This window comes from Lampris incognitus, chromosome 14 (assembly GCF_029633865.1).
Source record: "Lampris incognitus isolate fLamInc1 chromosome 14, fLamInc1.hap2, whole genome shotgun sequence".
In the NCBI taxonomy this organism is placed as follows: domain Eukaryota; kingdom Metazoa; phylum Chordata; class Actinopteri; order Lampriformes; family Lampridae; genus Lampris; species Lampris incognitus.
The window spans coordinates 13,982,755-13,999,717 of record NC_079224.1 but is presented as its reverse complement, the minus strand read 5'-3'; the positions used below and the strand labels follow the sequence as shown (position 1 = coordinate 13,999,717).

General features: G+C 49.6%; 1 protein-coding gene across 1 annotated transcript in view; it reads right to left on the bottom strand.

Annotated features, from left to right (window-relative positions):
• The window catches only part of LOC130124096 (receptor-type tyrosine-protein phosphatase F-like), a 170,711-nt gene that overhangs the window by 54,311 nt on the left and 99,437 nt on the right, over positions 1-16,963 (bottom strand). The window contains exons 11-14 of the mRNA XM_056293492.1: positions 12,755-13,060; positions 11,616-11,809; positions 5,219-5,245; positions 337-454 (exon numbers count right to left, since the gene is read on the bottom strand). Coding sequence (XP_056149467.1) covers positions 337-454; positions 5,219-5,245; positions 11,616-11,809; positions 12,755-13,060 — 645 coding nt within the window. The remainder of the gene's footprint in view (positions 1-336; positions 455-5,218; positions 5,246-11,615; positions 11,810-12,754; positions 13,061-16,963) is intronic.

Here is a 16,963-nt window from a genome sequence, read left to right as displayed (position 1 = left end):
GGGTATTTTTCGGTGAAAATCGGTAAAAACCGAAAACGCTGAGCCTTGAGTATATCACAGTTACACCCAACCAGTCCTGGCAGCTGCTCAGTGACTTCAACCGTTCAGCTTCAGTTCAGTCACTGAGGGTTATGTGCCTTGCTCAAGCTGAGGGAGGGGAGAAAATTCCTCCTTTTACCCTCTCTGCTCAGATTTAGCTTATGTGGCGTTTCAAGCCAGCATCCACCCACATTGTTAAATATGAGATAAACGTCTTAAATATAACCAAACAATATATGCCGTGGCAAACCTGGATTGTTATAACCACAATAAGCTGGTGTGCTTGGCGTCTCTTACCTGCACCAGTGGTGGTGATGACTTTGGCTTTGCTGCGAGCCCCGTCTCCCTTGGTGGTGTATGCTGCCACAGTGACAGAGTAGGTGGTCTCAGACTGCAGTCCTCCGATGATGGCCTCCTATAAAATGGCGGTGCAAAACCAAACAGGTCAGAGGTTAGTGGGGAACACTGGGTTTGAGAGACACCGCCTTAGCAGCTGGGAAAAAAAGCCAACCCATCACGAAAGCTCTTCTCCCACTCACAAAAACAAGGTCGGAGGCCCCTCTCCATCCACCTATTTCTTTATCAGTTTACCTGTAACAGGCAAATGAAAAAATTTCGAGGTATTTAATGGAGAAAGGCTTTAAAGGTGTTTGGTCCACTGCGAGTGGGGACAGGAGCTTTTCTTGGGTCAAGAAAACCCCCTGCGCCTGACCACGAGGCACACACTGAGCCCATTAACCAACAAACCAACCAAGTGAACCAGAACAACACCAGCATGTCAGTGTTGATGTCTACTGCATGGCTAAGCATGAGATGATACCCAGAGGAGCTCTGGAACATGGACGTTCTGCTCTCTGTAAAACCCCATCCAACTCTTCACTCCTCACCTCACACGAGAAAACAGCTGTGAAATCTTTGGACTTGATGAGTTGGATGTTAGCTGAGTAGATGTGCAGTCAGACAATTGAAGTGTGTCGTCTGCATATTTTGGAAGCTTTGAAGGTTGGTTTAACAATTCAAGTTTCTACAAATGAAGTCGGATGAACAATTCTGGGTTGCCCCTCTGGGGGGGGGGGGTTGTCTCATGAAAATTGGTTTGAATGAGCCGTAGACAAAAACAAAGACACACCGAACAAACCGGCAAACTCAGCAGTCAGTAACACACAGGTAGATGTATTCACAGCAAACAACCCAGGTAAAACAATGGTCGAAGCACTGAGCAACCTGCTCCAGTAACAACACTCAATTAACCAAACAGCATCCAAATCACCCCACCCCCCACCCCCACAGATGCCCCCCCACACACACACATACACACACCTGCTCCCAGAGAGAGATCCATGAACCTGAAACACGCGGGCAAGCACATCCGCACGCACAAAAATACACGTACACACAGGAGCAAACATTCATCTTTACATCGGCAAAAATACACACTCACACAGACAGACACACTTAATACAAAAGCACACACAGTTAAAGCCCAGTACAAACTAGTGCCCGGGGCTTGAGGACTAATGGTGGAGCCGTCCGTGTCTTACAGGAGCCGCTAAGAGGGCAAACATGCCTGTTCACCTTCCTCCCGGATCTACTTTCAAGCCCCTTCAGCTCTCTGAATATTATATGGCTCTCATACTGTTTCTCTAACTAATGAAGGTTTAATTCTCCAACTATGGAAGGGCATTTAACAGTCTACATAACCCAACTCTGCTTGACAACGCTCTTTACGGCCTCTCTTTTTTAAGGACACTCGGCACTCCCACACCGGCCCTTAAGAGACGGGGGAGAAAATGCTAAATTACGGCATCAGAAAACCATTTTACTTTATGGAGGGAATCTCATTACTTAAATCATGTAAAATGACTTTGACGGTCTCAGCAGTGTCATCTGCAGCCGTGCCCCCCCCCCCTACATCACCGCCACCTCCCCGCTATTCTCGCAAGGTCGGATTTTGGGTCTGGGATCACTTTTAAAACTCGGCGGAAAATAAAAGATGCGAGGCTTCAAAGTTTCCTCCAGCGCGAATGCTGAGAACAGCACCAGCGGGCATTACTGAGATTATCAAGTCGACGAGATGGAGAAATGGATTCAACCTCTGCGTTCCCCGTGCCGCTCTCCTCGCTAGCGCGGAGGACGCCTGGGGAACACCGGTGCTGGCTTTATAAAAACAAATAGATTCGCATGTTATTCCTTCCTCTTAAAGATATGGGATTAATGTACTCTGCGTGATTTGAACTGCAATTGCAAAAAAAAAAGAGAGAGAGCGAGGGTGTGCAGGTGGCGTGGCGGTCTATTCCGTTTGCAACCAACACGGGGATCGGCGGTTCGAATCCCCGTGTTACCTCCGGCTTGGTCGGGCATCCCTACAGACACAACTGGCCGTGTCTGCGGGTGGGAAGCCGGGTGTGGGTATGTGTCCTGGTCGCTGCACTAGCACCTCCTCTGGTCGGTCGGGGGTGCCTCTTCAGGGGGGAGGGGTAACTGGTGGGGGAATAACGTGATCCTCCCACGCGCTACGTCCCCCTGGCGAAACTCCTCAGTGCCAGGTGAAAAGAAGCAGCTGGCGACGCCACGTGTATGGGAGGAGGCATGTGGTGGTCTGCAGCCCTCCCTGGATCGGCAGAGGGGGTGGAACAGCGACCCCGGGACGGCTCAGAAGTGTGGGGGTAATTGGCCAAGTACAACTGGGGAGGAAAATGGGAGCGAAATAAAAAGACTACGACATGATCAATTTAGAAACAGGTCTCATAACACGCGTCCTTGCGCATGTGTTATAAGCTGGAGTGACATTTTGACACGTGTGCTCAACGATACCTGACTTCTGAAGACGGCTGCCCCAGAAATAACAGAGTGCAGGGGGGGGGTGTCAAGTTAAGTCAATTTTATTTGTATAGCCCCATATCACAAAGTAAAAATCTGCGTCAGGGGCCTTTACAGCAACGCAACATCCTGTCCTTCGACCCTCTCATCGTGTAAGGAACAACTCCCTTAAAAAAACCTTTAACGGAGGAGAAACAGGAAGTGACCTCAGGGAGAGCAACAGAGGAGGGACCTCTCTCCCAAATGGCTTCATCTGACAGAGAGCTACGCTGCATCTGTCAGGCGTTAATCAAGATGAACCCCAAGAGAGGCCGGACACCGCAGCCTAGACGAAGCCGTGTGAACAGCCTGAGAACTCTGGCTGTGTGACTGTGCTGCACACCACCAAGTCTTATTTGGGACGTTACTGAAACGCCACCCCCCCCTCCACCCCCCACCCCCATTCATTTGAATGAGGGTTGTGCGTTTAGGCTGCAGCGGTGCATACCGCAGGGGGTTTGGCAAACAAAAAACAAAAAAAAACACAGCAGCCACGCGGCAAGAAGCAGAACCAGAATCAACTTTTGCCGGAGCGCAACCCAACGTCACGCTGTGGCGGCCAATAGCGTAAACCGGCGCCGATCAAACCAAAGACGCGCAACTATCCTCCAGACGAGAGCACTCCCTTTGTTTGTGTGTGCGTGCATGTGTGTCTTTTATGGCAGTAAAAATGTAGCGACACATCCGCACGGTCCTGCAGGAAGGTGCCAGATCACCGGATCCGGTGTGAATGCAGCCTTAAGAGCTGTGCTGCAACTTATCACTTCTCTCTCAACCCGCTTTCCTCGCACTTTTTATGTGCTAACTTATGAAGCGATAAAGAAGAACACCCATCTATCCATCCATCCATTATCCAACCCGCTTATCCTGCTCTCAGGGTCGTGGGATGATGGAGCCTATCCCAGCAGTCATTGGGTGGCAGGCAACGAGACACCCTGGACAGGCCGCCCCGCCAGGCCATCACAGGACCGGCACACACATTCACACCTAGGGGCAATTTAGTACGGCCGATCCACCTGACCTACATGTCTTTGGACTGTGGGAGGAAACCGCAGCACCCGGGGGAAACCCACTCAGACACGGGGAGAACAGCAAACTCCACACAGAGGATGACCCAGGATGACCCCCGAGGTTGGACTACCCCGGGGCTCGAACCCAGGACCTTCTTGCTGTGAGGCGACTGCACTAACCGCTGAGCCACCGTGCCGCCCAGAAACACACATATTATAGTAAGTAAACAGTAATTGGCTGGGACACATTTGGGCTACCTCATCATATACTGGGCTACACTAACCTCCACAGTTCAAAGCAGAATAGACTACAAGATGGGCCTGGCTGGATATCAGAGGTCACGCAAGCCGCCCAAATTTCCTAAACGTATTCCACGGCAGCCTCTGTCAGCAAATGCAAATCTTCTCATTCTGTTTTATTCAATTTCCACCTTTTTTTTTATGTCAGTCCTATTGAATTTCTGAATACGTAAGCGGCGGCGCGATATCTCGAGGAGGCAATAAGCCGTAACAAAGGGGCCACGTGACAGACAGCTGCAGAATAGCGAGGCCGCCATCCGGGCAAATGAAAAGAACATAAAAGGCCGGTGGCAATTGTGGAGAGATGTGCGGAGTCTGATAAGGTGCACGGCTCCTCCCCTCAGATAGACACATCACCCGGCACAGCGGGGGAGACAGCAGGTTAGGGGAGCCCGATTAATGTCAGCGTCACACTGGGGTGGCGACACAAAGCTTCTGAGAGCAGCGTGTGGATGCTGGGATGACGGGAGGAAGGCACTTCAGGAAGGCGGCTCTGTTCAGTAAGCCCCTCAGATCACACGTCTGAGTGCTCCGCGGGTGCTGCGGGTTTGGTTTAACGCTCAAATGTTCAAGAATTAGTCATGCAGAATGATAAGGTGAAAAAAGAGCAATCACGCTTTATGGTTTACGATGATTCGGAGTGCATGTTTTTATTACGCGCACACACAGACACACACAAACACGCGCACACACGGAGCAAACGAGCATAAATTGTTAAAGCACACTTTTCCCTCGCTGTGGTTTTGATTGGGTTAGGGATTTTCAACAAAAACTCACACAAAGAGGGGAGTTAATTACCAGCATGACCCCGTACACACAAATAAACACACACGCAACCACAGAAAATGAAGCACACACACACATATGCACACACACACACTGTACACACACACACACACACGCGAGCAAATGCAATCACACGAGCGCACACAAGAGCTCCCGAAGTTGTAGAGAGGGTTAAGAAACCTGCCCGGCAACACGACCCAGCAGCACACACCGGGGCTACTCACATGCTCGGTGGACTCCTCAATATTCCACTGATGGGGAGAGAAGACACAGGACATATAACAGGAAGAGGGATGAGTCAGAGGCAACACAACAGAAAAAAAGAGGGCGTCTTTTTTTCGCTCAGAGACAGATGAACGTAGGTGTCAACGGCGTCACATGGTACAGAAGAGAGAGACAAAGGAGAGAGGGGAAGTGAGAGTGAGAAGAGGAGGGAGAGGAGAGGATGCCAAATGGAGTGTGTGTATGTTTTGTTTTGGTGGGGGAGGACGTATTAACTGTGTTGAGCACCGGTTGAGACAGTCCTCATTGTTCCAGATACTCGGCTGGAAATGTGACGCGCTGCCTTGTTACTCATCTGACTGCAGCTTGGCCGAAACGCCGCGGTTTGGTTTTCGCGATAACCGAACACGGCCCACTGCGCCACCCATCTCACTACGCTTTTCTTTTTTGGGTATACCATATTAATCCCCGTGGGGAAACTCCTCTCTGCATCTAATCCATCCTAGCTGTGTAGCTACGGGCAGTGGGTGGCCGCCGTGCAGCGCCCGGGGACCAACTCCAGTTCACCCTGCCATGCCTTGCTCAGGGGCATGGGCAGGAGTATTAACCCTAACATGCATGTCGTTTTGATGGTGGGGGGAAACCGCGGCACCCGGAGAAAACCCCACCGCAGACACGGGGAGACCATGCGCACTCCACACAGAGGACGACCTGGGACGACCCCCCCAGGGTTGGACAACCCCGGGGTTCGAAACCTGGGCCTTCTTGCTGTGAGGCGATCGCGCTAACTGCCGCGCCATCGTAATGCCAAATGGTCCAAATATGGACCATCTTAATATTTTACAAATATTTTACGCCTCATGTCCAACTATGCAGCCTCACAAAACATGTGACCTGTGACAACGGGCTTTGTCCGACCGCAGGATGATAGTTAGTGAAAACGGCATTGCCGCCACAGTCCTGACCTTCAAGACAAAACAGCATGACAATGGTCAAGCTCCCCCACTCTGTCTACCTCTCTCTCTCTCTTTCTAGCAGTGTTAAATCATTAAAAAAAAAAAAAACAACATTGGGGCGCCCTGGTGGCTCACCTAGTAGAGCGTGTACCTCGTAAGGCTCAGTCCTTACCGCAGCGGCCTGGGTTCGAATCCTGCCTGGGCATGTTATCCCCTCTCTCTCCCCTGCCTTTCCCGTCTCTCTCTATCTCTACCATCGCTATCAAATAAAAGGTGGAAAATACCCCCCCCCCCAAAAAAAGAAAAAGGCAGGGCTTGATGGAGTGGTCCTCCTATATGAAACCCTCTCCTCCACTTCCCTGCAAGAGGGTGGGTCTTCATCACGAGGGCATCAGCAGCAGCAGGACGGCGGCCGGGCCTGCAGACAGTCCTGGCTGCGAGGGTGCTGCAGACAGCAAGCTCAGCAGAAACCGCGGCCTCGCGCTACCCCCCGACGTAGCAGGGCGCCGACGACCAGTATTTATGAACAGCTGCTGCTTAACTCTACCAATGACAGTTTGCGACGTGCTAAATTGCTTAATTTGTTTACTGGCATCGACTCCTCGCGCTATGTCAACGGAGGAGTGCACATATTAAGGTTCGCAGATGAGTTCTTATCACGTCTCGGGCATTAATCGCTTCCTTGCTTCCGCTTGCTGTTTAAATCCTCGGGAAAATGTATAAATTATCCCCCCCCATTCATATTTGGGAAATGCCTGAGCATGCTGGGAACGCATCAGCACTGATAAGCGCCATTTATGGAAACGGGTTTGTGTAATTTGCAGGCAGGTGAATGCAAATGTAATGACACAGGCCGAGATGTGTGGCTATAAAGACGGGATGGGGGGAACGAGTGATGTGGAAGAGAAGGAGCTGTCATGATTGATGGAGTGAAACGGGCTGAGGTGCTCCTCTCCTCTTCTCTTCCCTTTTCTTTTTTTCTCAGTACCATTCAACTCCAATCTGAGGCAGCCAAGGCTGCAGAGGCAGTGAAGCATTGCCTCCGTGAGTGTGTCTGAACAAGTGTGCGCACACACACACCAAAACACACACACACACACACACACACACACACACACACACGCAGGCAGACACAAACACACAGCCAAATACTCTCGAAATCAGGGGTGGTCATATGAAATGAACCTTGAAAAGTATTCCTGAATGGAGGCAAACTTGTTCAGAGAGGCGAACTCCTACAGAGCACGTACCGGGCCAGACATCAGGACCAACACCTAATGGTTTCTATCGTTACATTATCTCAATATTTTTTTTTCAGATCCCCCCCCCCCCCACCCCAACTGTACCCGGCCAATTACCCCGCTCTTCCGAGCCGCCCCGGTCGCTGCCCCAACACCTCTGCCGATCCGGGGAGGGCTGCAGACTACCGCATGCCTCCTCCCATACACGTGGAGTCACCAGCCGCGTCTTTTCACCTGACAGCCAGGAGTTTCACCAGGGGGACAGAGCACGTGGGAGGATCACGCCATTTCCCCCTCTCCCCTGAACAGGCGCCCCGACCGGCCAGAGGAGGCGCTAGTGCGGTGACCAGGACACACACCCACAATCCGGCTTCCCACCCGCGGACACGGCCAATTGTGTCTGTAGGGACACCCGACCAAGCCGGAGGTAATGGGGATTCGAACTGACGACCCCCGTGTCGGCAGGCAACGAATAGACCGCTACACTACCTGCACTCCCTATCTCAGTACTTTAGTTTGGAGTATGTGTATATGGAGAACACAAGCCTGGAGCCAGACACGGGTGGACCGCTGTGCGGCAGGATGTGTGGCGTTGAGATGCCCACTCAGGTTGGAGCCACCTCGCCCTGATAGCAATATGGCTGGGAGGGGGGGTCGGTATGGTTAGACTGTCAACCTAGCCCCCCCCCCCCCCGGTTTAAATTTAGCAGGGAAATGAGCACGCTGTGTGGGCTTGCGCTTGAAAAGAAGAAAAGAAGCGCTTATATCACCCACGCACTCGCAAGCGCTCCTAACAGCGTTTCATCTAGTACTGGGGGGTGGGGGGGGGGGTGGAAGAGGGGGGCGGGGGGGTGAAGACATTCCTTCTTTTGAAAGGATTTCAAATCAATTAGCCTTGACAGTTGAATTGAGAAGTCCTGAGGTGAGCGTAAGTGTGGTTTTGAACGAGTAGTGGAGGACTTGGGTCGCTTTTTCTCTCTCGGCTTCGGTTCGCTGTTGCGTCAAGTGTAGGTCAAAGGTCAGCGGTAAAACCGACGCAAACACCTTCCTAAAAAAAAAAAAATCAAAAGAAAAAAAAATTCCTGTGAGAAAGAATGTGCCGAAGTGTAAAAAAAACAAAAAACAAAACAGCTTTTGTTGTCCACAGCTACGAGCGTGTGTTGTGAGGATCCGACTGACTGCGGGCTGAGTCACGTTCTCCTCGGGGCCAGATGGGGCGCTCACCGCTACCGCGGGCAGGCTGGCTCACGTTATCTGCCTTGTTGTTTTTTTCCACGGCAGATCTGCGCGGCGACGTGAATGGCGTGACGTGTGAGAAAGGAGGGCTTGTACCGAAGGCCGTTTTGGGTCTACGTAAACTGGGACGGCACCGTTCAGGGCCCCTGCAGACTGTGAGGTCCGTAATGGCGTACAGGCCCAGCCCGGGCACGTCGGTTAACGGATCACCGCCTCGCAGAATCTAATCTTTTGAGGTGACTCATCCGGGGGTAACCGGCATGCACGCAAGCCTCTGGTAATTCACTCACCCGCCCCCCCCAGGCCAGGAAGGGTGAGTAAGGAGGGCGTGAGAAGGAGGAAAGGCGGGGGGGTGGGGGAGTGGGGGGGTTGTTATTCAAGGTTCCAGATATACAGGTGATAGGCGCTCCTCGCAGCCAAGTGCGGTTTTGCGTATCATGTGTGGGCCAGGTGCAGCGAGACAAGGCTGCGGTGTGACGTCTGTTCGGGCAGGAGGGGGTCGCGTTAAGTTCAGCTTTCACAAACACAACTGAACTCGAACAAGCCCGAGCGAGTCGACACAAAGACGCTTTTCAGGAAGATAAGCGCCGTGCCACCGACGCTCCTTCCCCCAGACCACGGGACGCAGTTCCTGCTGTCAGTTACCCGGATGCACACCCAGACCTCAAGAGAAGTGTCTCTGTACCGCATGACGGCACCGCTGGGCTCGGGGGTGAATACGAGAGGAACTAGGTGGAAAGAAATTGCCAAGACATATCAGCCAACCTGCCAGGGGTCATTCGGGGCTGTCTTTCCTGTGGATACCCCACACACGGGGCCGTCTTTCCTGTGGATACCCCACACACGGGGCCGTCTTTCCTGTGGATACCCCACACACGGGGCCGTCTTTCCTGTGGATACCCCACACACGGGGCCGTCTTTCCTGTGGATACCCCACACACGGGGCCATCTTTCATGTGGATACCCCACACACGGGGCCATCTTTCATGTGGATACCCCACACAGAACAGTTCTGAATGTACGCATTTCCATGTTTAAAAAGTGCCACTTCATCTGATGGAGAGTAGGCTACTAGTGTGGTAGAAGGCTAAACGAAAATAACTCTGGGGCCTCCGGGTGGCGTAGCGGTCTATTTCGTTGCCTACCAACACGGGAGATCGCCGGTTCGAATCCCTGTGTTACCCCCGGCTTGGTCGGGCGTCCTTACAGACACAATTGGCCGTGTCTCCGGGTGGGAAGCCGGATGCGGGTGTGTGTCCTGGTCGCTGCGCTGGCGCCTCCTCTGGTTGGTCGGGGCGCCTGTTCGGGGGGGGGGGGATAGCGTGATCCTCCCACGCGCTACGTCCCCCTGGGGAAACTCCTCAACTGTCAGGTGAAAAGAAGCGGCTGGCGACGCCACATGTATCGAAGGAGGCATGAGGTAGTCTGCAGCCCTCCCCGGATCGGCAGAGGGGGTGGAACAGTCACCAGGACAGCTCAGAAGAATAGGGTAATTGGCCGGATAGAATTGGGGAGAAAAGGGGGGGGGGCATTTTTTCCTTTATCATTTTACACTGCGGCAGAAACAGTAGGATCAACACCACCCCGTGCAGCTTCAGTTGGGATACAGCACGTTTCAGCATTTCATCCCAAGGTGACTTTCACGGCACCTCCACACCAACGTAGTGTCAGTGATAATGTGGCGGGGTGTTTGCCGAGGCAAATGAGGTTTAACAGCGCGCTCAAGGGCACGGCAGCAGCATGCAAAGCCTGGGAACTGAACCAGCGACCCGCTGATCTCCCTTAAACGACGTTAAGCATTTATCAGCGCACTCCTCAAAGACACACTCAGGGCTGCTCATAAATACCTCTACTGGAGCTCGTCTGACCAGGGGAAAACCTACTCCCTCCAATGAGATGCCTCTACTGGGGGAAGGGGGGGGGCATGTAAATGTTACCCCCTTGGTGAACGATCCAGAGGAGGATTTAAAATGCTCGTGGCTGGTCTCTCCCCCTCGTGTTAGGGAAGGGGAGGAGAGAGATAGAGAGTGTAGTGTTGGGGTGGGGATGTGATAGGGTAGGGGTTTTTGGTTTCAAGATATTCATGAATCTCCGAATCCCTCGTAAGGATTACAATCTCTCATCTATTTTGCGGCGGCACTCAGCTTTGGGCGATTCAGAGCTGTATGCATTAATGTGCAGAGGGTGGCGCTGGGAAAATAGCTCTAATTTATAAAAACGGTAACAAGGCAGTGCATATGTATTACCACTAACACCAGGAAGAGAGGTGCATTGATTCTGCTAAGCCCTCCCCGCCGATGTAATACACATATAAAATATTTAACAGCTATTAGAATTAGCATGGTACTTGTTTAAGCTGCTAATCCCATGCCAGGGGGAGCTGGGTAGCACCAAGGGGTAATTTGGAGTCAAATGTCACTTTCGACAGGAAAAGAGAGAGAGAGAGAGAGAGAGAGAGAGAGAGAGAGAGAGAGAGAGAGAGAGAGAGAGAGAGAGGAGGAGGAGGAGGAGCAGGCTTGGGAATGTGGAGACAGGCGTAAAAAGAGGGAGAAATGGGTGAGGTGGTGGTGGGTGGGGGGTTGTTGGCAGTAGGGGATCCCGCAGTCGACAGAGCGGTGAATAGAGCACAGAACAAATTGGACACTTTCCACAAGTGTCACCTGGCGCGGGGCAAATGAGGCATGGATTCTGAGAGTAGGAATGGAAGGGAAATGGGGGAGAGATGGAAAAAAGAGAGACACGGACAAGAAACAGGAAATGAAAATAAAAAAAAAGAGAGCCAGAAACGGAACAAGTGAGCGAGCAAGAGAGACAGAGAGAGAGAGAGAGAGAGAGAGAGAGAGAGAGAGAGAGAGAGAGAGAAGAGAGAGAGAGAGAGAGAGAGAGAGAGAGAGAGAGAGAGAGAGAGAGAGAGAGAAAGAAACGGACAGCAAGAGAAGACAGATGGTTAAGACGCGGTCCGGTACCTGGGCCTCTGGCAGCGCCACGTCCATGATGTTGGGCTGGCCTCGTGGTTCACCGTTCTCCAGACGGGAGAAGATGACCTGATAGCCTCGGATCTGGCCGTGCTGCTTTCCCTGCAAGGGGGGTTTCCAGGTGACCCTGATGGCCGTGGAGTTCACCGCTTCGACCTCTAGCTTCCTGGGAGGGGCACCCGGCACTGACCGCAAAAATTGGGTCAGAGATGAGAGAGAGAAAGAGAGGGAGAGGAAACATGCTGAGCTAGGGCTTTTTTTCCCCTCAGTTCAGTGTTTTGTGGTGAGGAGCCAAAAGCTATCAAAATAACGACTTATGAGTTTTTTTTATAGACTAGAGTGCTTTGGAGGGAGGCAGTCATCTTTGGCCTTGGCTGTATGTTAAAATCATCTCTAAATTCACTTCACATCCGCCTCCTCTTCCATGTCCCCAAAAAACACCCTGTGTGGGACAGCATGTGGTCTAGCGTTGTCTGCATTAGCCCTAATTCTGGTATGAAATTAACTGTGTTGCGGCAAACTTCAAACATATTAATTATAGACGACTGCCTCCTGGGAGCAGCCACTCTCTATCACACAGCAAACAAAAGAAGCACGAGTGGGGGGAAAAAAAAGAAGGGATTGAGGGAGATAAAGAGAGACGGATGAAGAAAGAGAGGAGGACAGAAAGGCAGGGGAGAGTTTTGCTCCACTTCTCCAGGTTGTGGAGTTTGCTCGATGGGAGCTGCGAATAAGGACGGAGTACAGGGAAGTAAACCAGAAAATGAGGGAGAGAGAGAGAGCAAGAGAGAGCGAGAAGCAGGTCAGCAGTGGCTGATGAGCCTTGACCTGCAATGGACAGAAGGTTTCCACGTCAGAGAAAATCAAAAGGGAAGAAGTGACCATTACCATCATTATGTTAACTCCTAACTGATGAACCAAGCAAGCGAGAGATAGATAGATAGAGAGAGAGAGAGAGAGAGAGAGAGAGAGAGAGAGAGAGAGAGAGGACATAGGAGCAGTATAAAGTACCAGTTAAAATAAGTGGAAGTGAGTAAGGAGCAGGAAAAACAGCAGAAGGCCCACGAGAGACGGAGCTGAGAGGGCTCTCGGGGCACTCCGTTTCGGGGGTGGGGGAGTAGCCAACCTACCATCCTCTTTGGTTCTGATCCGCACCGGGGCGCTCTCAGGGCCTGGGCCCACATCAGTGTGCGCCCTCACCCACACCTGATACTCGGTCCACTTCTCCAGACCCTCCAGCAAGTAGCTGGTGGCGTCCGCACCGATGCCCGTCACCTGGTGGCGCTCCAAATCATCTCCAGCCAGGGCTCTGTAGCTGACCGTGTAGCGCACGATGGCGCCGTGGCGACTAGCAGCGGGCGGTGCCACCCAACTCACCTTGATGCTGGTGGAGCTCAGGCTGACCAGATGCACCTCCTGAGGTGGGGCAGATGGGGCTGCAGGGGGGGGAAGGGGAGGGGGGGGGGCACAACCACACGGAGGAGGGGCACGGATCAAGCAAACAAAACAAAATAAAAACAAACCCAATGCGATAAAGGGATGCTGAGCTCTGAACTGAGAGATTGGCCGCGCCACATTACTACTGTGCTAGCGCAGAGGCTACGAGAGAATTAGCGCTATGTCGTTATGTGACCGGAGTCCTAGCTTAGGAACTGACTAGCAGGTGGGTTGACCTGAATATAAAATGCTCCGTAGATATAACAAGGCTTATTCCTTCCACATGATTTTGTATATTTCTGTCCCTAATCTCTCTGCCCCTGCTGCCTCTAGTAATACAGTGGTTACTGGTTTCATTTGGCCCCTTCATACGCAGCATTAGCAATGCCGCGACATGTCATTACTACCACAGTGACTGGGAGATGTGGGTCGGTGGGTGGGTGGGTTGGGGGGGGCACTGGAGATCATTTGCACTTTAATTCAAATGACCACTAGTTGTAGTGTGTACTGCCAACCACCAGGATGCATACGTGAGCAGTCCAACTAGGAAGTGGGTCGTGATAGGGTTGTGATGTGACGCCGCGCGCTTTATTCTGGGTCCGGTGACTACAGAAGTATCTTTGCTACGATTTTCGTGGCAGTGCTCGTCGGGTCCTTGTTAATAGTCTGTTATTATTCAGCGTCAGTCATTAAATTGGTGTTCCCATGCAAGGGTGAGATGACATTCTTCAACAAGACCATGTGCCTTGCCTTAACTAACGTGTCCGATTGTAGCTACAAAACAGATTTGTCACAGAGAATGTGCTATGCATCGCCCTCAGATTGAAAAATAAAAACACTTTAGGAAGAAGGATTGCCCTAATGTTAAAGAACATTTTCATTTTTTTCCACGATCATTCTGGGAGGGGCTCAGTATTGCCCATGCATCAATTTCTAACAGGTTATTTATGATTTTTGAGCCAATGGCACAATGGTGTGGGCCATGTGGGCTGCATGAAAATCTACAAATTATGCACTGCAATTTCACCTGTCCAGTATTTCAAAAGTTCTAGCTGAAACATTTATTTTGAGTGCCAAGGCGCTCCTTTTTCTGTCAATATTCACGTCGAAAAGACCTCAAATTGTAATGAATCCTATGCATCTTTTTTTTACTGGCATTGAATCGATGACCTGCTCATGATAGCTGGCTGAAGAACTCTGCTGTACTGGAATATACTGTAAACGTCAATATCAAAAACAGCAGTGCTGAAAAAACAAGATGGCCGGACTATTATGTTCTATTTCACTGTAAATTTAATTAAATTTGATTGAAAGCATTTTGCTATCTAATGGATCAGCGGGGCATACGTGGCAACTCGATGTGACTGGAAATCATTTTTTCATCCTGTTTATCTGTGGTTAGAAACTTCTCATGGATGGTGTTTATATTAATTTCCTTCAAATTCCCAGAGTGCCAATGTACAATGTAAATTTTACTCAAATTGTGTAAAATTTTACTCTGAGCCAGGTAACATTTGTCCTCCCTCTAAAATGACTTAATAAAGAGTCAAATTTTCCAGTTAATTCTACTCAACTTAGTGTTAAAATTAAGAGCGAAATTCCAAGACCAAATATCTTTAGTTATAGAGTTATGTGGTAATGTTTCAGCACCACCTAACTCCATCTACAGTTCTACATCGTCTGCATAGAGTGATATCTTATTTTGATGTAATTCCCCAGTGTGAAACTTCAATTGTGAAGACAAATATTAACAAAATTCTGAATTTACTAAACACATGGTAAAAAGAAAACTCTAATTATAATTATCTTCCTTTACAAAAAGAAAAACAGAAAACTCTAATTATAATTATCTTCCTTTACAAAAAGAAAAACAGAAATGCATATTAACGATATGAAACATCTCGTTCTTTATTTTCATAGATGTTGAGGTTACAGGGCTGTTTCTCAATCTAACTGAATAAAGTTTACATAAATTCTGTAAATATATGAATGAAAAAATTATGTATTACGATGCGGAGACAAAAGTAGAATTCCCAAATAGTTTAGCTTATTAATTCACTCAAACAGCACCGAGAGAACACCGAGGTGCAGCAATAGCGCACTCATATATGAAAATAAAACCACACCCCAAAAACTCTACACTTATAGACAACACACAACAGAGCTAATAAGTACCCAGCGAGCCAGCCCCCCCAACCCCCCCCCCCACTTCTCTGCTCCACCAACCACAGGCATGCACACTTACCGACATAGCATGCTTTCCCGTGATTGGTAGAGAGCAGAGGGACGACAGACTGACTCCGCAAATCAGAACTCCCCTCTGTACAGAGTCGCTACAATATCGTAATACCGAGGTATTATGCCTAATATGGATTTTAAAAAATAATAATTTTAGGGTAATTTGAGGCAACGGGGGTCCATTTGCTTTGGATGATAAAATCTATGATTATTTATCTGAAATCAGAATGCCGAACGGACACAAGGAACATTAGACTTACAAGGTTTCACAGCCTTAGACTATAACGGTAGTCTATGGAGGAATGCCTCTTTTGGCACCATTCCTGTCGCCCCCTGCAGGTTGAAATGCCTGTCGGCTTCAAAGCCGAGAGAAACGTTGATCCCCTGCAAATCTTTCTTCAACAGTAACTCGGTTAAATGAAACCAGTAACCACTCAGTGTACAGGGTACGATAAATCTGCTGTACATAGACAAGTGACAGAGTGGATAGTGTGGCGTATATACGTGTGTATAGTGTAGCGTATATACGTGTGTATAGTGTAGCGTGTATACGTGACAAGAGTTTGTGTCGGTGTTGAATGGGTTGTCACATCGATGTGGAAAGGATAATTTGATAAGAGTGTTTTTCAGGCTTCCGGGTTTGGCTGAGAGCTGCAGCTGGGATAAAGTGGGCTCTCTGAAAGTGTAAGCATATGCACAACCCTACACACTTGCAGGATACAAGAGATTTTTCCCAAAAAATGGAGAGCATTTGCTGCATATCAATTTATGTACTGTGCTATAGTTATTACAAAAAAATGTGTTCTCTCCAAAAAAAATGTGTATCTATTTCCTGCTTTTAATATCTAATGAACAAAAATAGATATTATTAAAGAAGAAAATAAAGTATAATGTCAACAAATGCATCGTAGTAGAAATACCGAAAGGATAAAGTTTAACTGAGCAGGGAAGAGGGAGTACGTTCTCGCAAACATTCAAACTGATGCAAAAATGTGGTATCTTTTTTCCCCCACCACATTCAAGTGGAGCTTTGCGTCAGGCCTTCGCTTGGATCTGTGGAAACAAACAGATAAATTCATAGGGACTGGATATCTATTCCCTAGCTAGCCTCCTCTGGCACTTCTTATATGTTTTTAACGCTAAAATAAAGTAAACAGTGGGCCCAGAAAAAGAAACAAAAGTTTTGAATCGGTGGTTTGAGGGCCTTCCTGAGGATTTCCAGAGACCCGGGGATTGCAGCAAACTACATTAAATCAATAGGAGGTGGGTACGGTTAAAAAAGGAGGAATCCCGCAATGCTCAATTCTCATCAGTTCAGAGGTAAAACAGGAAGAAACTAAGAACTCATTTCAAAATGGGGAACTACAACAACACGGCAAACAAATAAATAGTCTAGGACACAAACACGCCAGCGCTCGCACAAACACGTTTCATGCATCTAACTCGAATATGAACTTATTCAGCACTGCACACACACAAATAGCTGCTTCTTCAAGGGGGAAGAAAATGAAATGAGGGTGGAGGATCCGAAGCAGATCTTTCACACATGCCTGTCAAATGTCGTTCGTTTCTTTTTCTTTTTTTAAAATAAGCAGAGCAATGAACTTTGCTGCCCTCCCCCGGTTCAAAAGATGAATTTGACGTGGAGAGCGCGGGGACGGGGC